At 37.2% G+C, this 24,171-nt stretch overlaps 2 protein-coding genes across 2 annotated transcripts; one reads left to right on the forward strand and one right to left on the reverse strand.

Annotated features, from left to right (window-relative positions):
* Nucleotides 1-108: 108 nt before the first annotated feature.
* On the reverse strand, nucleotides 109-9,486 carry LOC134344782 (peroxynitrite isomerase THAP4-like). The gene is made up of 3 exons (XM_063044868.1): nucleotides 9,114-9,486; nucleotides 4,817-5,006; nucleotides 109-3,231 (listed from the first exon to the last, which is right to left on the reverse strand). The coding sequence occupies exons 1-3, from the start codon at nucleotides 9,446-9,448 to the stop codon at nucleotides 2,278-2,280; spliced, it is 1,479 nt and encodes a 492-aa protein (XP_062900938.1). The 5' UTR covers nucleotides 9,449-9,486; the 3' UTR covers nucleotides 109-2,277.
* Nucleotides 9,487-9,673: 187 nt separating this feature from the next.
* Nucleotides 9,674-23,603, forward strand: LOC134345317 (neutral cholesterol ester hydrolase 1-like). Its single transcript, XM_063045788.1, has 5 exons — nucleotides 9,674-9,904; nucleotides 16,811-17,039; nucleotides 17,342-17,411; nucleotides 18,149-18,320; nucleotides 20,720-23,603. The coding sequence occupies exons 1-5, from the start codon at nucleotides 9,767-9,769 to the stop codon at nucleotides 21,335-21,337; spliced, it is 1,227 nt and encodes a 408-aa protein (XP_062901858.1). The 5' UTR covers nucleotides 9,674-9,766; the 3' UTR covers nucleotides 21,338-23,603.
* The last annotated feature ends 568 nt before the right edge of the window (nucleotides 23,604-24,171 follow it).

Consider the following 24,171-nt stretch of genomic DNA (forward strand, 5'->3'; position numbering starts at 1 on the left):
CTTTAATCATACCTATCAAGATAATGGTTGAAAAGTCATGTATGAAAATAACATTACATTCAGATGTTCATGTTACAACAGTGCATGGCTGAGCAGCAGTAGCATTAATCAACAATACGCAAACTACTGTCAATTAAAACTCTAGCCCTGGCACTCAACCGGAATTTACAGATCAAATTGCAATCCAGCTACAGACTATTTCAATTACATGAAACAGTTTGCATTTACTGATTTGTTCTGCTCACAAGCAGAGATGAATTACTTCAGTTATTCTGAATTAAGTTGAAATGTCATGAACCTGTTCAGACCTTCCATTGAACATAGCAATGATGTAAAAGAATCCTTTTTACAACTTACTTGGAACTACAGCAGAGAATCAGCAACAAAACTTTAAAGAACATTACTGATTAACTTTACTATTCCCAACACATATATCTCTGTAGAAAAAAACATTAAAAACTGCTTAAACGTGAAGGATTGACAGTCACTATAAACAATTTCCTCATCTGCTAATGCAGGCGATGTCAGTCTTTGCTCCAAAGTTGCTAGTTGTAATCAGTTCTGTTCTTGGGAAGGTAGCCAGGTATGTGAGACAGGCATACAATTCAATGGAAAGCCATACATGCAATGGGTAAACCAATGTGCGTACAACTAATCAAACTGAGTAGCCTAAGGAGTCATAAGATGAATTATAAATTTCAAGTCTGAATATTCCAGTGTTGTAAAGTCCTTACAGGTAGCTTTAAAATCCTTACAAGGATGCAAGAATTTGAAACTAATACCATGATTCCAATTTCTATTTGGAAGCAGCTTCGATATATTTTTGGAATATCGTCATTATTAGTGAAAATTCTTGACTACACAATGTAGAATTTAAAGCTTAAGTGTGGCGTTCCTCATTTACAGCAAGCAAAAGATGGACTTCCATTGTTTTTTTTCCCCATTTGAGATACAGTGTGGAATAGGCCTTTTCAGCCTTTTGAGCCACTCAGCCCGGTAATCCCTGACTTAATCCTAGCCAAATCATGGGAAAATTTACAGTGACCACTTAACCTAGCAACTGGTACATCTTTGGGCTGTGGGAGGAAACCCATGCGGTCACAAGGAGAACGTACAAACTCCTTACAGGCAGCAGTGGAAATTTTTGCAAGAATGGTGGACATCATCCAGATAGGATTTAGGCACTTCTCCCCTTTTGTAACAGCAGGAAAGGTTTTAGTTTTCATAGAGGTACAGATCAGAGCTATGAAAACAACATAAACCAAAGATTAAAAAGAAGTGATTTTTTTTTTCAGAAAGGATAATTAAAGGTGATTGAACACAAGCTCAAGATTCTCAAAAGGGAAGTAATGAATATAGACCCAAACAAATTGATTATTCTTGTTAAAATTTCACAAGCCCTGGAACTCAAAGGTTAAGATGGGAATATCATAAGGAGTTAGCAAGGAAGGCTACTGATATTAAATTAAGGCATTTTGAATTGATTTATGAAAAAAAACCTTTGAGACTTTTTAACCAAAATGTATTATTTTTTCCCCCTCAGAAGTAGAGAACCCATCATTGGGCTAATGACAATGGCAACATTAATTTTCTGTAACAGATACTGGTATTTTATATCTGATTCACTGAAGATTATGAATAACATTTCTGCAAATATACTTCTTTTGGTATCGGAGTTGAAACACTAACAATAATTTTTAAGGGAATAAATGAGAGATACAAATGGAGACCAGTTTCTGCACATTTCTAACCAAGCCATTCCCTGCTCATAACAAGAAGAGCTCTAACAAAAGCTCAGCACCCAGTGATTAAAATTTGCATGTTTCTAGCTCACCAATGTGGATAACTGCATTTTTGCATAAAAATACACTCCAAGCAAGCTTGAACACTGGCTTGTCGATCCAGCAGAGTAATTCAAAATGATATAGACAATTTTCAACAACCACCCTCACTCCTTCCAACACAGAAAACCTGATACACAACTCTGAAACCAGGTTGAACAATTTATTGAATTGTTGTTTCATGCAGTGCCCTGTGACACATTTTGTAAGAGAATAATCAAGCCCTGCCAGCAAAATTACATTGCAGCTTTCAGTTCATTAACATGTTGCAACACACACACAACTTCAGAAGCTACTATGACTCAACAGTACTGAAGTATATCAAATTTCCACTCACTGAAGAATTTTAGAAAGAACTTTTCATCCATTCGTCCTCCAAAGAGCCCAACCTTTTCTACAACTGGACACATTCAAACAGCTCCCCCCCCCCCATTTATTACAATACATTACTATTCCATAAATCAGTTTTATTTTCTCTCAGCTCATTGATAATTTTGGTAAGACTGTCTATTTTCTGCTCCTTTCTCTTCAATTTTTGTTGAAGAACTCTAAACCTTTTCCGATGTTCTTCATTCTTCTTCCTTTCCCAGGCAAGTTTCTTTTCTAAAGTTCTCCTGATGGTATCTGGACAAGGACTCATAAAGTAACTGTGATCCTGAGGAAATGTCATTCCTGACAAATCTTGGTCACCCTGAGAAGAAAGCACATTTTCAGCAGAACACTGCAATTCTTCTGAAGGCTGGACTGCGGGGGTTAGATGATGAGTCTGTGTTTCTGGGATAAGTACTTCTGTAGATATCCAAGTTGTTTCTTCTGGTATTATTACTCTGTCAGATGCTGGATCAGTAGATGATGTGAATAAACATGGCAACACATCAGTAGATACATCCACTGAATCTACAAGTCTGGTACATGTATCCGATTGTACTTCAGGTCTTGATAATACATTAGCTGTCCAATGGAGGGCGTCTGAGCATAGAACTGTAGCTGAATCTTGAGGTGCTTCCTCTGAATGACCTGCAATTAATCCACCTGAAACTGATTCCATCTTTTCCTCTGTTGCAGATGTTTCAGTTTGTGCACTGCAGTTAAAGACAGCAAGAACCTGTGATGATTCTCCTTCAGGCTTCAAAGGCATTTCCAATACTTGAGAAAATTCGGCTAAATTTAAGACAGCTGCTGCGGCTAGTTGAGCTAGTCGCCCTGAGTTGAGTGTTCCTGGTGTTAATGGAGACTGTTCATCTGTTACCTTAGTTGAGCTGATTGTTTGACTTAATGTTTCATCAATTAAAGGAGGTTGTGAACTCAAAAGTGACATCTCCACATCTGAAGATTCCTTACTTATGGTGGACACCGTCTTTACTTTATTTGACTTTCTGGAGCCTGCCGCCTGAAAAATAAAATCAGTGAAAATATTTAAATTAAAAATAATAGATTTTACATTGTTATGGTCCAGCTTTGAAATAGTGTAAACTCTCCAAATATTCCTCAAATGCAAATTTGAAGAAATCAATATGCAAACACGAGGAAATCTGCAGATGCTGGAATTTCAAGCAACACACATCAAAGTTGCTGGTGAACGCAGCAGGCCAGGCAGCATCTCTAGGAAGAGGTACAGTCGACGTTTCGGGCCGAGACCCTTCGTCAGGACTAACTGAAGGAAGAGCTAGTAAGAGATTTGAAAGTGGGAGGAGGAGGGGGAGATCCAAAATCAAGATGATCACTTTTCAAAGAACGCAAACAAGAATCAACAACCCTGCCCTTCCCTTCATCCTTAAACTATGTGCAAATGTGCACCTTTGTGCATTTCTGTATCATTTTAAGAAACCTCTCTCCTTTACATTCTTTGCTTCTATAGCCAATTAGAATATAGCAATTCAGCATTCCCATAAAAGATATTGTCTGAATTTCTTTTTGGGACAGCAGTAGTTGATGAAAATGGACCAGTATCCGGTACACCATAGGAATCTGGCTTTTGAGAGCAACTTATAGAACATAGAATAGTACAGCACAGTACAGGCCCTTTGGCCCACATTGTTGAGCCGATCCTTAAACCCTGTCTCCCATTTAACCCCCAACCTTAAATTCCTCCATATACCTGTCTAGTAGTCTCTTAAATTTCACTAGTGTATCTGCCTCCACCACTGACTCAGGCAGTGCATTCCACACACCAACCACTCTCTGAGTAAAAAACCTTCCTCTAATATCCCCTTGAACTTCCCACCCCTTACCTTAAAGCCATGTCCTCTTGTATTGAGCAGTGGTGCCCTGGGGAAGAGGCGCTGGCTATCCACTCTACCTAGTCCTCTTAATATCTTGTATACCTCTATCATGTCTCCTCTCATCCTCCTTCTCTCCAAACAGTAAAGCCCTAGCTCCCTTAATCTCTGATCATAATCCACACTCTCTAAACCAGGCAGCATCCTGGTAAATCTCTTCTGTAACCTTTCTAACACTTCCACATCCTTCCTATAGTGAGGCGACCAGAAATGGACACAGTACTCCAAGTGTGGCCTAACCAGTGTTTTATAGAGCTGCATCATTACCTCACGACTCTTAAACTCTATCCCTCGACTAATGAAAGCTAACACCCCATAAGCTTTCTTAACTACCCTATCTACCTGTGAGGCAGCTTTCAGGGATATGTGGACATGTACCTCCAGATCCCTCAGCTCCTCCACACTACCAAGTATCCTGCCATTTACTTTGTACTTCTTAGCTGTTTTACCAGTAACACGCGTTTGTTACTCAACTACTTAATTAATTCTGTCATAGAATTGATAGAAAATTAATCAAAATTTGATTTTAATATATGGAAGCCTGAAAAATTAAGTATATGATTATTACCAGCCAATAAAAGACATTATTGTAGCCACTTGGAAATACAGTACTTAAGAGTATATTGAAAATTTATATTATATACTTCATGAACATTACTAAAAATGATATACCAATATAAATACTAGACACAATACCTTATTTTTAGGAGGTGGAAATATAGTTGGTACAGAGGAAAATTTTAAATGCCTTCTATCATTCCGCTCTTCAAAACACTCTTTTATGAAGTGATCACTGCAGAGAGTTGCCCTTGGTGATGGTGCCCAGTTTTCCCGTGCCACTGCTTTTAACCATTTTGCCATGAGGTCAGGTCTTGAAATGGGAAACCTGCAACACAACCCAAAATAAAGCAGATCAATATGATATATCAAAAGTGGAATTTCAGATTCATATTGTTTTGAGTTGCCATATCTATCAAAACAAACCCCTGCATTTGTCTGTATAGCTGCCTATCAGCAATGACCTAATTCCGTTGAAGTGCCTTGAACTCATAATTAAATGAGTTCGGTCAGTTCAAGGATTTCAACGGAACAAATTCAAGACCAAAACACAAAATTACCAATCATTACATCAGCAGTACTTTAGATATGAAAATAAACGCATTGCTGAGTCAAAAAACTGATCAAATGGGGTGAAGAAAACTAAGACAGAACTTGCATAGTGAATGGCAGAACTCTGGGGAGTGTTGTTGAATAGAAATAACTTGCAGTATAAAAGCATCATTCCCCGAATGTGATTACACAGGGAGACAGGTTGGTGAATTGCCTTAATTGAATGAAGTATTGAGTACGATAACTAGGACATTATGTAACAGTTCCACAAAACATTAGTTAGGCTGCACTTAGAACATAGAATAGTACAGGCCCTTCGACCCACAATGTTGTGCCGACCCTCAAACTCTGCCTCCCATATAACCCCACACCTGTCCAGTAGTCTCTTAAACTTCACTAGTGTATCTGCCTTCACCACTGACTCAGGCAGTGCATTCTACATACCAACCACTCTGAGTAAAAAAACCTTCCCCTAATATCCCCCTTGAACTTCCCACCCCTTATCTTAAAGCCATGTCCTCTTGTATTGAGCAGTAGTGCCCTGGGGAAGAGGCGCTGGCTAACCACTATCTATTCCTCTTAATATCTTGTAAACCTCTATCATGTCTCCTCTCATCCTCCTTCTCTCCAAGGAGTAAAGCCCTAGCTCCCTTAATCTCTGATCATAATGCATACTTTCTAAACCAGGCAGCATCCTGGTAAATCTCCTCTGTACCCTTTCCAAATGCTTCCACATCCTTCCCTATAGTGAGGCGACCAGAACTGGACACAGTACTCCAAGTGTGGCCTAACCAGAGTTTTATAGAGCTGCATCATCACATCGCGACTCTTAAACTCTATCCCTCGACTTATGAAAGCTAACACCCCATAAGCTTTCTTAACTACCCTATCCACCAGTGAGGCAACTTTCAGGGATCTGTGGACATGTACCCCGAGATCCCTCTGCTCCTCCATACTACCAAGTATCCTGCCATTTACTTTGTACTCTGCCTTGGAGTTTGTCCTTCCAAAGTGTACTACCTCACACTTCTCCGGGCTGAACTTAAGAGTATTATGAGCATTTCTGATTGATATGATGTAGGAAGAATGAGATTAAGCCAGGGAGGGTGCAAAAAAACTCACAGGATGTTGCCTAGTTGTATAACTTGAGCCATGAGAAGATGGGGCCAGGTGACATATTAGAGGGATATAGTTTCAGAGGCATGGATGGGGTATAGCACCAGAGTCTGTTTCCCATGATAGGCCATCTGAAACCAGAAGTGTAAGGTGAAAGGAAGGTTTAAAAGGGATCTGAGGACCAAGTTGTTCATACAAATTATTGCTGGTATCTGGAATGAACTGCCAGAGAAGATTGTGGAACAGTAAAAACATTTAAGAGGCATCTATACACGTACTTGACTGAGGAAAGGCACATGGAAACAAGCAGGCACCTGCATTAATATTGACTGGCAACATGGTCGGCATAAACGTAGGGGTCAAAAGACCCATTTGTATGCTGCATAACTTGGTAAGATTCAAGATTCAAAAAACTTTATTGTCATTCTAACCGTACATCAGCTCTGCAGGGCAGAATGAGACAGCATTTCCCAGGAGCAGTGCAATCATAACATAACAAACGCAACACTAAGTAATAAACATAACAATAAATAGTAAAACACAACAGCCACATGTCAGTTAAAATCAAGTTATAAGTGTCCAGTGCAAGTTAAAAGTGTCCAAAGCAGACTCAGGTAGAGCAGCTATTTAGCAGTCTGACTGCCTGTGGGAGGAGGCTGTTTAGTAGTCTTGTGGTTTTAGTTTTGATGCTCCTGTAACGTTTGCCTGATGGCAGAAGAACAAACAGTTCATGGAGAGGGAGAACTGCATAAACATTAACTTTAATAAAAAACAGATCACCATATCAGATACAGAAATACCATGGTTGATCTTCCCCATATTCCCATTACCCTCCCCCACCCCCACCCCCAGGTTGAACCACTCACCTGCACAAGGGGGAGAAGTTTTGGTTTGCTGCTGGGATGAGGAGCAAACCAGAGCAGCCAGAGGGATGCCCCATGGGGCCATAGGAAGAATTCCACATAGATAGCACTGCAGCTCAGGATTAAACCAGTCTCTGGAGTTCTGAAGCAGCAGCTGTATTGCCAACACCACTGTGCAAGCATTAACACTGCCCATTTATCTTACATTTGTAACATTAATTTATTTTGCTTATTACAAATTCCACGTGCATTTAGACAAAGTTCTTTTAATTTTGACTTAACTGGAGATATAGCCATACACTCATACAATATGTTCTGTCCTTTTATGACAGACTCTGGGTTGCATTAGCACTATCATCTCATGAACACTCACCCCTCCACTCCACTTTATTTAAGCCTTATCAATATCTCGTTATTCCATTCATAAGGACACTAAGTCCCAGCCTACTCAGATGGAAGCTCATCCCAACAGAACAAATCCCTCTTCCTTCAAAGCTGAGGTTCCCAACCTGTGTCTACTGACTCCTTCTTTAATTGTATTGATCCCCAACAAAGAAAGGTTGGGAACCCCTGCCTTACAGCAACAATAATTGAAACTGATTTCTCCCACAACAATAGCTGAACTACATATATATTTATGTGGTCTTATATGACCCTTTCTCAATTAGTGGGGGGGGGGTATTTTATTTTTTCTTTTTTTGTATCTTATCTATCTTTTTTTTCTTTTTGCCTGGATGATTGGGAGGGAAACACATAGCAACATGGTGAAGTTCAAAGAGATTCCCCAGGAAACTATGAGAGTTGAGAAGCTAAGTAATGTTTTAGATTTTAAGAGATAAATATGTAACATTTTTGAATACTTGGAGCCCTTATTTATAGCTCCGATGATGAAGATCTTGGTTCCTTGGGGGAAAGTAACAAATATATATTAAATTTATTTTTATCCCATGGAGCATGTGCAAACCTTCCAATATTCAGGCGGTTCCTTTTTTTTCCTCTTTTTTTCTTTTCTTTTTAGGTAGGAGTATATATGGGGGGGGAAGGAGAGGGTTAAGGGGAGGGTAGATATATTTTTTCTCATGTATCACTTTGAAAACTCAATAAAAATTATATTTAAAAAAAATTATACAACTTTTCTTTCAAACCAATGAATAGAAAAGTTTTCCACTGCAAGAACACGTTTTGCTGGGAAGAGGTTGAGATGAATGGAACCTGTTCTGTGTCCCTTCAGCAGTGATTCCTCAAGTCAACCAGCTGGAGCCTGGAGGTGCAGAATGACTGGATACGGAATCATATTTTTATTCAAGTAGTCAGTCAGATCCATAAGGCCGTGTTGAATTAGATTCACTGCCGTAATGGGTAAATCATTCTGCAATCCACAACTTTTTAAAAAGTGATAAGATAAAGATATTAATTTAAATCTAGAAATCCAGTGACAGAACTTTTACCAGGGGAGTTACTCTAACTCTGTATCTTCCCACCTTCCCTAATAAAAGGATAGCATATCTGGCAAAATCAAAATTGGATGCAACTGTACTTGTGTATGGAAAGGTTATGTATCGATGTCAGAATATTACGTTTTTAAAACACCGACTACATACAATCCCAATTAAAATTAAAATTAATTTAACAAAGAACACATAATATCCAACGCAATGCGCAAAACTAGACAGTAGCAGCATTGCAGAGATCACTGGTCAGAGGTCCTGTTTTCCAGAGCTGAAAAAAATTGCTTTTCTCGGATAAGTACGATTAAAATCACCACCCAACTTCCCAAACCACACAAAAGAACAGTATGCCTTGCAGACAGGGAAATAAAGCCAGGATTTATCAAGGCAGCTTTAATGAGGCCTAGAGGAGGATCAACCCCCCGAAAACAGCGTTCTAGCAGCCTCACTGCATACCTGTGAAAAGTTATGCCGCTTCCTTTCTTGAAGCGGTTTTTACAATCCAGCGCACTACACGAGACTGGCATCTTCTCGGGAAGCCGAATGCAAGCCCGGATAGTCAGCGCCCCGCTGCCTGCAAGAAAGATGGCGGACCGGGAGGCGGTGACGTCACTGGGAACGCAGACCGCGATTGGATCGCGGAGAAATAACACAAAATACAGTATTCCCAATTTCCCGTCAGTGCTTGAAAGTTCAGTCGTAGATCGTATTGCATTAAGGCGAGAATGATCCTTTCGGCAGGAATTAAACACCGCCGTTTGTTTAACCAACCTAAGAATTTTTTTTCGCATGCACTAGGACTAAAGTGTGTAATCTTCAATTACGCAGCTCCCAAATAGCATAAATAAAAACCAAATTTGAATGCGTTGTCATTGACTGGATATTGTTTTTGTATTCTGTATTACATACTTGCGTAACTATTCCTTCCGGTAGCAGCTACGGCTGTTGATACAATAAACCCTGTTTCCACCCTCTTCGTCTGATAGGTCAACTAACAAACCCAGATCGATCTAATTGGTGACTGTCCTACCGGTGTCAATAATAGGAACGGAAGAAATGAGTGACTGTATTTCTCAAAGTATTTACCTTTCTTTCCGGATTCTGCAACAATGCGAGCAACACTTGGAGTGATCTTGATTGTTGCTTCTTTGACAGCTTACTATGTCTACATTCCAATTCCGAAGACGCTGTCCGAACCCTGGAAATTGATGCTGCTGGATGCAACGTTCAGAGGAGTGCAGGATATGGTATATTTTCTCTTTCTGTTCATACTACTTTCCCCACAGGTCGCTGAGAAATCAAAGATTAGAATGACCATTTTAAACATTAAAGGAATTTGTTCATTATTTCAAAAGTATCTCGGTCTAATAGACTATAATTGGGTTATTCATTTGTGTTTCCTGTTTTGTTTGTAGAACTCTATGTACACGCGTCCTTCCCTTTAACTCACTTAAATTACTGTGCATTGTATCATTTTTTTCGAAAGTAAATCCGCGTCGGGCCCGGTGATGACGATCAAGCTAGGAGTGGCAGGCGGTGGACCCCGAATAACTGGTATATGCCGGTGCACGTCTCTTAGTATCGTTCTTTTTCTTTTAAAAGGGTCCAGTTATACTTCTCACCTGCTCAGGATCTTTGGTTTTCCTTGCCTTCACAATTTTTGTAAAATATATAAGAATTTCGCCTGTAAGATGGCCCGTATCACCTATTTTGTGGGGTTGCTTCCCAGGCAAATTGGGTTGTTCAACACAAATCAGAATTACATAAAGGCCAGTGAAATGAATGACCCAGTTAATCTGCTTCCTGTTAATGTTGAATGAGGGAGAAGGTTTCAACAGTGTGATAATTTTTGAATTGGTCCAGGCATCTTTAAAAAGATGAATTTGATTTGGTGATTAATGTAGTACACTTATACATGGAAACTTTGGGTATGATAGAGAAATGCAAAACTTCTGTCAACTTGCACGAAATTCTTTCGTGCATTTGAGGATCAAAACAGATTTTGACTGAAGCATTTAGGGCTGCTTTGAAATTAATTAATGTGGGGGGGGACCCTATCTGGAGAATCTGAGGCGTCTTCTAAATAAATGTTTTCTTTAACTTTTCATTGCTGATGTTCACCCTCAATTGAACTTCATCCCACTCATTGTCACTGATCTGGCCAGTCTTCATCCTTGAAAATCACTTGGTGATTCCTTACCATTATTCAGCAACTCCTCTTCCAAGCAGTTCTCAGCCCACTTGCCTTCCATTCCATCTCTGCAGTAGTGTTTTCCACTGCTTGCAATAATTTCATAAAACATCCAACCCTCACCTGCAGGAGTGCTGCTCTGCAGTGGGGAGGTCTAATGTTGACATGATGCTAATTTAGATGCCCCTGGTTTATCTTGATCAATTTAGCAGAGCAACAAGAAGTGTATAATATATAATATATAATATCTGAAGGAGGTCATGGTGGAGCTCTATACAACACTATATGGGCCATAATTGGAGCACAGGATGCAGTAATATATTGTGTTAGCATTAGCGAGGACATGGAAAAGATCTAAAAGAATGTGGCTAGTATTTTCATTATGAGGAAGAATTATCTTCAGGCCTTTTATATGGAACGTCGTCGTTGTCTGAACCCTTAGTGCCTAGGTGGCACATGGGGCCTCTTTATATGGAACAGAGAACCAAAAAATATTTATTTCCTTTTAGCAGAAGCACCAATAACCAGGGAAAGCTTTATGCTATTTTTCTAGAAGGATTAGAGAGGAGTTGAGAAAAATAGAGGTCAAGAATTCACCTTGACTAAAGGACAGTATAACTGAAAGCTCATCACCATTGAAAAAGAGCAATTGATATGCATAAAACTGCAAAGCTAAGAAGCAAGGGTTCATAAGTGGGTTTAAGCTGCATTATCACATTTTTGGCAGAAACAGACTCAGTAGTTTTATTGCTTGTTTTACATTTCTGCAATGCAACTGCAAAAAAAATATAAATCGTTGACAGAAATTTACTGAGGAGCATGATCTGTTGGGCTGAAGATGATTACAAATACAGGATAGGCACTTACAATATTCAACCAAAATATTAAAAAAACTAAAAAATTATACTAGAAATAGGACATGGAGAGAGAACAGAAGTGCCATTTTTTCAAAACTGCAACTTGTACCCAAAACATTTGATTTGTTTCCTTGAAATTTTCTGACTTTTTAATATTTCCAGTATTTTCTAATTTTGCTTCACAGACCTTACGGTTTTGAACAATTTTGTCAACAATTCTAACCCTTCATTTCCTTTCCTATTCTCTTGGATTTTAAGAGCTACAGTATGAACACCAATTCCATGGTAGAATATTTTTGCCTGGACAATTCATTAACTTTAATAGAGTATATTGCCTTTTGTTCTTTAGATTTATTCTCAGTTTTATCCTCAGAAACATAACGTCAGTGACAGTTCCTTCTTAATGTCATTCCTGGTAATTCATGCACCCAATGCCTGAATATTGTTGTTATATTTGGAACAACCCAACTGAAATTAATATTTAAAAATTTTGTATTCAATTGGCCAGAAATAAGTTACAATAATTTTATTTTAGCCTAAAGTGCCAGTAATCTAAAAACTAACAAAATATTTCTTGTACGGTATGATCAATTTTTACAGAAAGTGCAAGGATTCATTAATGGTGGCACAGCAGGTGGTGGCACCTTGTCTCCAAAACTAGAGGTGTCACCTTGCATAAACAAAATTGTTAGTTTGTGACAGATCCACAATTTGCTGGAAACAGAATGTTTTCAGATCTGCTTGCCCTATGCTGACTTGACACCATTCAGCATGGTCACCAAGCATTTTCCCCATACAAGGAGAAGAAAGTGTGGAGACCATCCAATGAACTGTACCTTTAAACCTGTTACTGACATGTTAAAGAGTAGGAGGTAAACAAGATAAACAGTAATGTAGAGTTTCAAAAAGACTTTTCTGGAATACATCCCTTCCTAAAATGACTATAAACTTTGAGGTGTGTATAAGTCACAGGAGATCAAAACCGACAGCTTATGTTTTATGCACAACTTAAGACCAGTTGTGGAGTAGTGTGGACCAAAAAAAGTTCTTTAAATATTCTAAATTTAAAAATTACATTAGTAGCTCCTTGCTCAATGGAGAAACCTGGCATACACACTTACGTTTAAATATTGTTTCATGAATCTACATGATATTTTTTATCATGGTTGTTGATGTTGATGTGGGTGTAATTAAACCAAGTGCAAAGTCTGAGGCATGAATATTCTGTATCACTACATTGTTACCTTAAAATATATTTGGTTGTTAACTTTTTTTGTAATATACAAATATGATTATGGTCATTTATATTGTCGTCATATTGTTCTGCCCATAATTGAGTTATATCTTGATAAAGGGCATAGATTTATTTATTTGAATGCAGCATACTAGTTTAGAAAAGACATCCAAAACTTTCTCAGCATGTGAAAATTCACTTCAATAGATAAGGATGTCGTTTATGTTAATATTAAATATTATATTTTAAATTAATGATAATTAGATTTGGCTTTTGCCACAAGATTTTGCAAAACTCAAAATTGGCCTTGAAGAGGAAACCTCAAATATTTGCAATTTATCTAGTAACCTTGGTCTTGGTATTTGAACCAGTTATTAACACAGGTAACATTGTTATTTAGAAAGCTGCAGTAATTTTACTGATTTTGGAGCCTTTCACTTTGCAATATTGAAAGAAAACTTTGTGACTTATTAAATACATGCATCACTGTTATGTCTTGGCAGTGATGGCTGATAGCAACTGTTTTCAGATAAAAGGGATGGCTGCTCCACAGAGAACATCCAAGTCAAAAACATATTTCATCATCCAAATCCAAATGTGTATTAGTCATAAATTAGAAGGAGTTTGGTCAGGGTAGGGCGGCATCCTTACTATACTATTATCCATTTTCATTCCAATCTATTGCACCATCTGCAGAAGAACTAGTGACAATAGTCCATGAGTGAAATTTCTCTAAGATTTCTTTGAACTGAATGTAATGCACTCACATGCAATAAATATTATTTTAAACTTCATAAACATCGAACTGGATTACCAAGATAGGTGTTTGAATAATAAGTACAGTATATAAAAGTAAAGTATATAAAATGTTAATTTAGAACTGTTCTATAGTCTATTTAAACCAATAAAACAATGGATTTAATGAAACATTTCATCTTCAGTCCAAATATAATTGGAATTGAAAAGACATTTGTTTTTGAATGAGATTTGGTAAATCATTAAGCATTAAGCACAAACAATTGGAGAAAATCAATTTTTACTAGAATTATCACCAAGAAATATTAGAATCATAAAATGCTAAAATCATTCAACCCTTCGAGATCATGCTAGTTTTCTGTTCCAATGCCCATTCTCGATAGCACAGCAATTCTTTTCTTTCAAGTACTGATCCTATTTTCTTTTGGAATCACCCTGCTAAGTTATGCATTCCAGTTATTAAACACTTAGTTTTTAAAAATAATTTTCTCCTTAAATCACTTCTTTTCTTGATCATCTGGACTCTAGTTCCTCTGGTTCTTACTCTTTCCACCTTCCTATCTGCTCTGTCTAGATCCCACTTTATATTAAACAGTTCTGTCAGTCTTCTCTTGACCTCCCACATCCTGCAGAGAATAACCACAGCTTCTACAACCTTTCCCCATAATTTTGTCATCCTTGTGAATGTTTTGGTGAATCTTTTATGCATCCTCTCTAAGCTTCATTTTTGCTTCGGCACTTTAAGAACAATTCATTTAAATTAAGACTTTTGTACTTTTCTAACTTGTATTTTTTTTTTATCTTTGTAATTTATAAAGGCCAATTCACTGACCTTTTGCCCATATCCTTGTGTAATCTTGTGGCTTTAATTTTTCACATGTCAGTGAATTTCTCCAGTTTCCACAGTGGTCAGATGACCTTGTGGCAACTGAATAACTGCTCTGCTTCGATAGGTCTCACTTCGAAATATTTGTTCCCTTGCCAAGGAAAGAGGCTTTAAAAAGTGATTACAAATTTTATTTCTAGCAATCTAGTATAACGGTATTTATGGATAACGCAGCATGAACTGTTGGGTATAAATATTGTTCCGGGTACTTTGAGCAATATTACTGTCTATTCAAATATATTTTTGTGTTATGATAACCAGATAAACTTGGACAGTGCAAAGGACCCCAACTTGACTTTGCCTAACAAATATGTCTCAAACAATAACATTAATGTTTACTAATAGGAACAAAATTCATTTCACAAACAAGAGAAAATCTGCAGGTGCTGGAAATATACAAAATGCTGGAGGAACTCAGCAGGCCGGGTAGCATCTCTGGAAAGAGTATGGTTGAACGTTTCAGGCCAAGTCCCACATAACTGAACTAAAGTTGTTGGGTTTTGAAAAACATGTTTTTCATTTTCCATAAGCTACTACTAGGTAGAATGCTGTAAAAGTTGCCCAAGTAGATATCCGGGGGGAGGGAGGGGAGAGAGGGCACTTACTGCCCATCCCAAATCATTTGAAATATGCTTAGCTATAATTTTATAGTTAGTAACAAAGCAATGTATAACTTTACGTAATGCTATTTTCTAGTGAGTGTCAGCCAGCTGTGGTTTACAGAAACAATGATGTCATTATATTTCCTAAGTAGTCACTTTTATGGCACACTGGGAAGTAATAGCTACAACAGCTTTGACGTTTTACAAGAGCAAGTTAAAGATTGAGAATGAGCTCCTAGATCTAACTTTATATATGGGTATATACTGTATATGTGAGAGTTTTCACTTTACAGTTATTCAGTTAGAGTTTAATACTGCAAGATAAAAGGATATGACAGATCTAAGGGTGAATAGAAAAGCATCATAGTTTTTTTTGTGTGTGCTGAAAGTTCACGGTTGCCATTTATAGCTTGTAAATTGTAGCTTTCCTCTTCTTAGAACGTGATGCACTATGGAGTAACAAGTATTCAAGCCTCATAATCAGGGCACGCCACTCTCAGTTATAAAGGGTGTCAAAATGATCATGGACTAGGATATCAAACACTAAATAACTGAGATCACTCACCAAAATCTGGGCTTAGAAATTAGGTGAAAATAATGTATGCAGTAGGAATCCTGTAGTAATTGGCTAATTATGAAATTAAGTATATCTGCAAATAAAGAACACATAATTCAAGGTCTCACAGTGTTGAATATTACTATTCTTAATTGTACATTCCTGTGCATTACAGCAATTTAGGTAATGAAACTTCAACTGAACAGATATTACAAATTGCAACCAAAAATGTAGATTACAGATCAAAAGTTTATTCTTACAGAATTTATGTGGGAAACAATAACCAAACAAGCACAACATATGATACAAACAGCAAATTAGATCATTTTTTGTCAAGGTTCAATTTGTGTAAAATAATGACATGGACAGATTTCTATGAACACAACTCCTCCATTTCAGGGAGTATATGGTATTATTTCATACAAGCTACTGTAAGATTGGTATTTGTTCCATTAAGGCAATTAATACTTTATAACAACTAACATCTGTGTTGACACTTCTTGAACCACTTGCAAAACCATAATCATTACGGTTTAGCCACACTAACCAACTTTAACCACTTTGTACTAAAATGGAATTTGTTTTTTTTTTGTTCTAATTGTGCTGTCTTGTAAAAATTGTGTATAATTTACCTTTAATTTATGTTTCTCTTGTGATGCTGCTGCAAGTAAGGTCTTCATTGAACCTGTGCATATGACAAAAATCTTGACCTTGACTTTGAGTTAACCATTGAGTTACGAATAGCTCAATTTAAACTCAGTAGTGTCTAAATATCTAAATTCTATGTTGTGAAGAAATAAATAAGGTAATTTCTAGCCTTTATTTATACACATAATACTTCCTGTCATTAGCAGAAACTTCTGTAATTCATTCTGAAGAGAAATTTGTTTGATCAAATATGACTGCTGAAACAGAATCAGCAGATTTAACAAATTATTACAAAATATACATGTAGCAAATTTCCATTCAACCTTACTTTTATAATAATTAATAAAATAAGTATGTTGTTTTGTGAAGTTTGGCTTCAAAAGTATGGGTACATGTACAATTAATAACGCTTTTGTTTCGTAGTGTCATTTAGTGCAGCAGCTGGGACTTGGCCATCACCTGAGAGCACTGAATTTTGTCATTAATGCATTTGAGATGCTTGCCCCACAATCAAATGAACTGGTTGAAGTGACAGACACAATATTTGATGGAGTACAAGTCAGAGTATTTGAACCCAAGGCAAAGCCGAATGGTGAACTAAGACGAAGCATTATTTACATACATGGTGGAGGCTGGGCTTTGGGAAGTGCAAGTAAGTGAACTAGAACAAGAAGAAATAAGTTATTTCACCTTCCTTGAAATGTCCATATCACATGTCTTCATTTATAGAGACACTTTGAAAGGAGTACACTATTTAGACCTTGAACTTCTTCACTTGTACTGTCATTCAGGAACGTATCTCTGTCCTAGCAAAGAAACTGTGCAAGAAGTGGAAATTCAGGGCCACAATGGCTTGCTTCATTCACTGATAAGCATTAATCTTAAAATTTGTCATCAGCATGAGAAAGGTAACTTCTAAGTATGGTCCTCCCCTTTTATTTTGTGTTACTGTAGGAATGCGATCATATGACCACCTTTGTCAGAAGATGGCCAATGTCATGAACGCTGTTCTCGTCTCTATTGAGTAAGTATTCACAAAATAACAGGATAATTTTCCTGTCAATGTACTTTTAGGATTATGTTTTGTTTTGGTCAGAAACATGGTCAGATATGTTGAAAATTGTTATGCAAAATTTCATTTCAAAATATATATTTAAATTTAGATTCTTTCTCATTTTTATTTCAGTATTTGTATCTTTAAGGAAGGGAATCTGCTGACTGTGACAAAAATACAAATATAATAGTCAGCATGACTTCATGAACGGGGGGGGGTGGGAGGAGAAATCTGACAAAAGAATTTTTTGAGGAACTCTCAACCTGAGTGGAGTAAAAGGGAAGCAATAAATGTATCTGTTTATCTAGAAGGAACTTGATTAGGATTTCTCACAAAAGTTTCATTTTTAACACTTAAAAAGTACTTGGGCAAGTAATTTGAATCTTTTAAAAACTTCTTGTCATCAGTAAGAATAGAAAATTTTGAGTGAAACTGGCTATGAGTGATCAAATACTAACTAGATTTGAGCAGACATGAAGCATTTGTACCTAGAAGGAATAGCACTACTGTAGTTCCAAGCTCATTAATTTGGTCTTTTAAATCCCTATCCTTCAAATAAGAACATCAATAAGAATACAAAATATTTATATTGTCCTCAAGTAACAAGTAGAAAGTAAATATTGTTACTTGTTGTTTTGAATCATACTATTGGTAAAACCTTACAAGTCGAAGCTAACTAAAACTGCATTGTTCATTCTTAAATGTAGATACCGTCTTGTTCCAGAGGCTCATTTTCCTGAGCAGATAAATGATGTTTACAATGCTACCAGATATTTTCTACGGCCTGAGGTCTTGTCACAGTATTCAGTGGATCCAAATCGAATTGCACTTTCTGGAGACAGTGCTGGAGGAAACTTGGCTGCTGCTGTGAGCCAGCAGGTAAATTGTGCATTGCACAAACAGCAGTTATTTGATATAAGTATCAGTTGACCTGCTACAGTTAATAAGCATGACACCTCTCACTGTAACGTTTTAAATTTTTGAAAATTTTAAATATATCATATATTTGTGGAATTTGCCCTGGCACTTGCTACTGTTGAGCTCAATTTGACTAAGCTAACAAACCTTGTGGTGGATTGGCCAGATTTATCAGATGGATGGTGCCTGTATCCCCAAGGGCATTGTGTGCAATATGCTGGCTGCTGGATCCATCTTTCCTCTACAAGGACAACTGTAAACTGCTTAGAATAGTGGGCATCTGAAAGGCAACGAGAAGATTGCTACATAAAAACAAGAGATTCTGCAGATGCTGGAAATACAGAGCAACACATCCAAAATGCTGGAGGAACTCAGTATGTCAGGCAGCATCTGTGGAGGGAAATAAACAGACAACATTTTAGGCAAGACTGGAAAGCCAGGAGGTGTTCTCTTCAGTAAAGGGCTGAAGAGAAAGGAATCTGACGGGAGAGGAGAGAGGACATTGGGAGAAAGGGGAAGAGGGGCACCAGAGAGAGGTGATGGGCATGTGAGAAGAAGAGAGGGTATAACGGGGAATTAAAAAGGGAGAAGGAGGGAAGGAATTACCAGAAGTTAGAGAAATTGATGTTCATGCTGTTAGGTTGGAGGCTACCCAGAGGAAAGAAGAAGTGCTGCTCCTCCAGCCTGAGAGTGGCCTCATTGTAGCAGTAGAGGAGGCCATGGATCATAATATGGTCGCTGGTCGAATGCCTTAACCACTTGGCCACTTGCCCACTTAGATAATTATTTTTTTTAAATGCTTTTGAAAATAAGTTTGGTGGCCATCCATATGCAAGAGTGATGGGTTGTGTCCTGCTAATCAACTGTGTTGAACAACATCTGGTATAGCTCTGGAGCCCCATATAGGCATAGCAGTCTCTAATTAAAAAACACCGAGTAAAGGCACCACTGGGTGAAGGATCATGATATGGGAATGGGAAATAGAATTAAAATGGGTGGCCACCAGGATATCCCACCTTTTGTGGCAGACAGAGTGAAGGTGTTCGACGTGGGAAGGTGGGAGATAGCTGCCGATGGCTGAAATCCCTTTTAAGCTAACTGCTCATGAAGATAATGGAGAAGACAAGGAGATATGTTAAGCTAAATTGGGTGAGAAGGCTCAGAAAAAAACGAAGCTGGCAAAATATACACTTCCTTTACTCAGTGTTTTTTAATTAGAGACTGCTATGCCTATATGGGGCTCCAGAGTTATACCAGATGTTGTTCAACACAGTTGATTAGCAGGACACAACCCATCACTCTTGCATATGGATGACCACCAAACTTATTTTCCAAAGCGTTTAAGAAAAGTAGTTACCTAAGTTGTAAAAGTATCTTAAGTTGTAAAAGTAAATTATTGAAAGTTTCTAAAAGTCTATACATTTAGTATGTTTAATATTATCAGAAATTTGAGAACATTTTAGTCAAATTTTCTTAGCATTTCCCTTAAATGTATTTTCAATGTGTCAAATAAAATTCTTAATACAGAAGTATTGGGGCTTTCTGAACTAATATCATGAACATGAAATATGTCGTGTGTTTAATATTTCAGTAATATTTGAGTAATATTGTAAATATATTGTTTGATTTAGCATTCTTGTCAATTTAAATAATTCACTACAGATTATATGTGAAAATACATGAATTGCATTCATCCTGACACTGGCTGTGGTACATGTGTGCCTCACTTAAAGTAAACACAAAGTTAGACTCGCATTTCAAAAACTTCTGTTTTCCTTTCAATTAGTTTAATGTTTTGGAGTTACAAACCATAACAAAATGTTATCCTGCTTCACAACCCTTGCCTCCTTGGTCTGCTGTGTATTTTAAGCATTTCTCTTTCAATTTATGGAGTTCCACAGCAAGGAAGAAGCAAGCCCTATAGCCCAACTCATTCATATTGTCCAAAGTCTCTGCCTGAGCTTGTCGGATTTAGCTGTATTTGGTCCATATACCTTTCCTATCCATGTACATGTCCATAATTTTATCACCTACCCCTCCCACCACTTCCTGTGGCAGCTCATTCCATAAGCCTGTATAGAAAAACTTGCCATTTGTGTACCCTTTAAATCTTTTCCCTCATCTCAAATCAATAGTGTTGGACTACTCTATCGTGGGGTTAAAAGCCTGTAGCAATCCATCTTTTCCGTGCCCCCTTTTTGCTTTATATAGTTCTAGAAATAATCCCACTGTCTTCCATCACTCCACAGAAAATAGTCCCTTCCTATCCATTCAATACTGATAACTCGTCTCAATCCCAATTTCATTACTTATATATACATTTTTTTCTAATATATATGTATTTTTTTCTGTGCTTGTAGCTTGTTCTGGACAGAACCATCACCATCCAACTCAAGCTTCAAGCTCTTATTTATCCAGTGCTTCAGGCTTTTGACTTCAATACTCCTTCTTATCAACAAAATATGGCTGCACCCATCTTGAACAAGCATGTCATGGCCCGTTTTTGGTTGGAGTATCTAGATGGTGATCCAAGATTTGTCCAGGCAATGTTGGTCAACAATCATACAGCTTCAGACCAAAGTCAGCTGACTTCGATTCGAGCTCGCTTAAATTGGACAACACTATTACCACAGTCGTTTAAAAAGAACTTCAAACCTGTTGTCCAGGTAATGGGAAATCCACAGGTTATCAAGGAGTTGCCAACACTGATAGACCCAAGAGCGGTTCCACTAATTGCAGATAAAGAAATTCTGCAGTTGTTACCAAAAGCTTACATTCTGACATGTGAGCATGATATTCTGAGAGATGATGGAATAATGTATGCAAAGCGATTAGAAGATGCTGGAATAGAAGTGACTTTAGATCACTATGACGATGGATTTCATGGTGCAATGATATTTGCACTGCCCCCTACCAGCTTTGACGTGGGAAACAAGATTATGAACAACTATATAAACTGGCTCGATAAAAATTTGTGAACATTTAATCAGAGTAGGAAGTTACAATAGATAATATCACAGCAGGTTCTTTAGAAAAAGACCTTCAAGTTTGTGCAATGCAACAATCCAATGCAAAGTTTTGTTAGCGAGAATTGAATTTGCCTTGTTAGGCTTGATCTGGTTGTAATGTGTATTTTTTTTATACTGCAGCAAATCTGTATCAGAACAAAGCATAATATGGAAAGAAATAGCTGTGATAACCTTTCGCAATGTAATGATTAGGGCTGGAAAAAGTGATCATTTTTGGCATCTCCGTAATTATAAACATATTTGTGAAGCAATTATTATTAGTTCAAAAAAGGTGTGTGATGACTATGTCACTGGTAAACTTAATTACGGTAATTTTAAATGCATAATTGTCAGTGATATTGTGCTATTTTACCTTTGTGTTGATTGAACATAAAACAAAACTACATGTAGTTATGCACAGTGCCTGAGACAGCAGTACAACTCCACAGGAACAGTTTTGATGGAATCTTAAGTACTAAGTTTGAAATTGATTCCATTGACTAGATACCTAAAGGAATAACATTTTCTCCTTAAGTGCACTGGCAATAGGTACGAAAGTTGTCAATTGAATAGTATCGCAATGATTTTCTGCCTATTATTCCATTTCCTTTATTTTTTTCACATTCCTAAACCCATCCCGGCCTGGAATATTTACATAATTTTTTAAATCATCATCCTAAATGGCCAGACTGACTTGTAGCAAAGGCAAATATCTTTTAGTCCCGTGCAGAAATCTGAATATTTAAGTGACATTACACTCATTCCTTTGCACATAGGGAACATAGGCCTAGTTCCCTCAACCGAGAAATCAAACTGGAGAATCTCAAGTGCATATCCGCTAGGACACTGTATCTTCCTCAGAAACTAAAATAACATTCTATACTTGTTCTTCACCCAAATCTGACAGTATTGCATCAAATACCAGAGGCACTCAGCTGGTCAACAGCACCTGTGGAAAGATAAACATTATGTAACTGCACGATCTGACAATCTCCATTTTGTTGGGAAGTCTGAAGTTGTAATGGAGTTCAGTCTGATCAGAGTATTATTCAGAACTATATCACTATTCAAATCGATTTCACATTGTAGATAACATACTTAAGAAACTTAACTTTGTATTTCTTCTGTTGTTTTTAGTTTCAATTGATTTGGATTTTCTGAAATGCTGGACTATATAATTAAATCAACTAATTTGCTGCTTTGGAACATTAATCTGTGTTTGACTACTTGCTCTACATAATTAACCTTTGTTATGATGCATGCCAATATTACATTGATGTAAAATGTAAAATCAAGCTTTAGGCAAAACAGATATTCCTCGAGAAATGTACAAACTGGACTGTAGGGCATACTACATAGGTATGTCTTCGTATGTCTTCAGTTTCTCAAGTTCATAGGGAGTGCACATGATCATAATGAAGAGGAGTAGAAGAATGCAAAGAGATACAACCTATTTTTAAAAACTTCCAAGACTAATCTCACAATTCAAAAAATTAAATGGGTGAACAAAGGCACCCATTTGATTATGAAAAAAATATACATAGAAACAGAAATTCAGTTTTAATGGAGATTCATTTGTTATTTTGTAAATTTAAAGGACAAATCAGCAATTGAATTTTTAAGTTAAGTGTAGTTACGCAAACAGTAACATGGATCATATATAATTTAACTAGAAAGCTAATTGATGATTCCTTCACATCATACAGCAGCCTGCAATTCACATCTTACAGCTAATTTTAGGCAATTGATTTGCAAATGAGACAATAGAATAATCAGTATCAATGTTGCAATTATTTTTAGTAAAGAGACTTGATGAAAAATTGTCACTTTAATATAACAAAAAAATGCCCATGATTAACTTGTTTTAACATTGGGCGTGATATATTTTCGAACAATACCAAACCAATTCCTTCTCATCTCCCGGAGTGGTGACTAATTATATAGGGTGTGGTTTCAAAAGCTACCTGGTTAACTTAAAAGTTGTTTTACCACATGAACTCAGATTCTAACTATTCTGGTGTTGTCAATCTTGATTTCTTCTCAGCAGTAGCTTGTTTGTATTTAGGAATTACTTGACTTGATTAAGAGTTTTTTGATAGAGGCTGTGATATACCTTTCTCAAACAAAATTGTAAATACAAATCCATATATGGAAACAAATTGATGTTATTTCCTTAGTATTTAGGATTCTACTAAAATAGTTATACTGCACTGAAATCAGCTGCCATTTTGTTCAGAATTCCTTTAAGAATTACATTTGTTTGTCACATGAATGCCAAAACATAGTGAAATGTGTCATTTTTATCAGTGACCAACAAAGTACGAGGATGTGCTGGATGCAACCCACAAATGTCGGCATGCTTACAGCGCGAACATAGCATGCCCACAATGTCTTTGGAATGCGGGAGGTGGAATCTGGAGAACCCGGAGGAAACCCATGCAGCAATTAAGAGAATATACAAACTCAGTGGTGCTGTAAAGCACTGCACTACTGTGCCACTCTTACTTCTCCTTTAAGATTGGCTTAGATTTTGGGAACGTTGCACTATACTAAACAGTTGTGCCTGGAGCAATTAGCCTGCAAATTGAGCACCATAATTTGAAAATTGGTGATCAAAAAGAGCTGGTGTGGAGGAGAAAGAAAAATGTCAGCATGAATGATTTGTTTTGATATTTTTAAGAGTATTGATTCCTTGCTATAAGTTCTCATTTATCATCTGCTTAGGATGTATTGCTTATATTTGCATCCGGTGCCTGTGATAGTTATACTCAGTATCGTGCTGTTTGTACATAGCAATGGAATTC

This window comes from Mobula hypostoma, chromosome 4 (genome assembly GCF_963921235.1).
Source record: "Mobula hypostoma chromosome 4, sMobHyp1.1, whole genome shotgun sequence".
Taxonomy (NCBI): Eukaryota; Metazoa; Chordata; class Chondrichthyes; order Myliobatiformes; family Myliobatidae; genus Mobula; species Mobula hypostoma.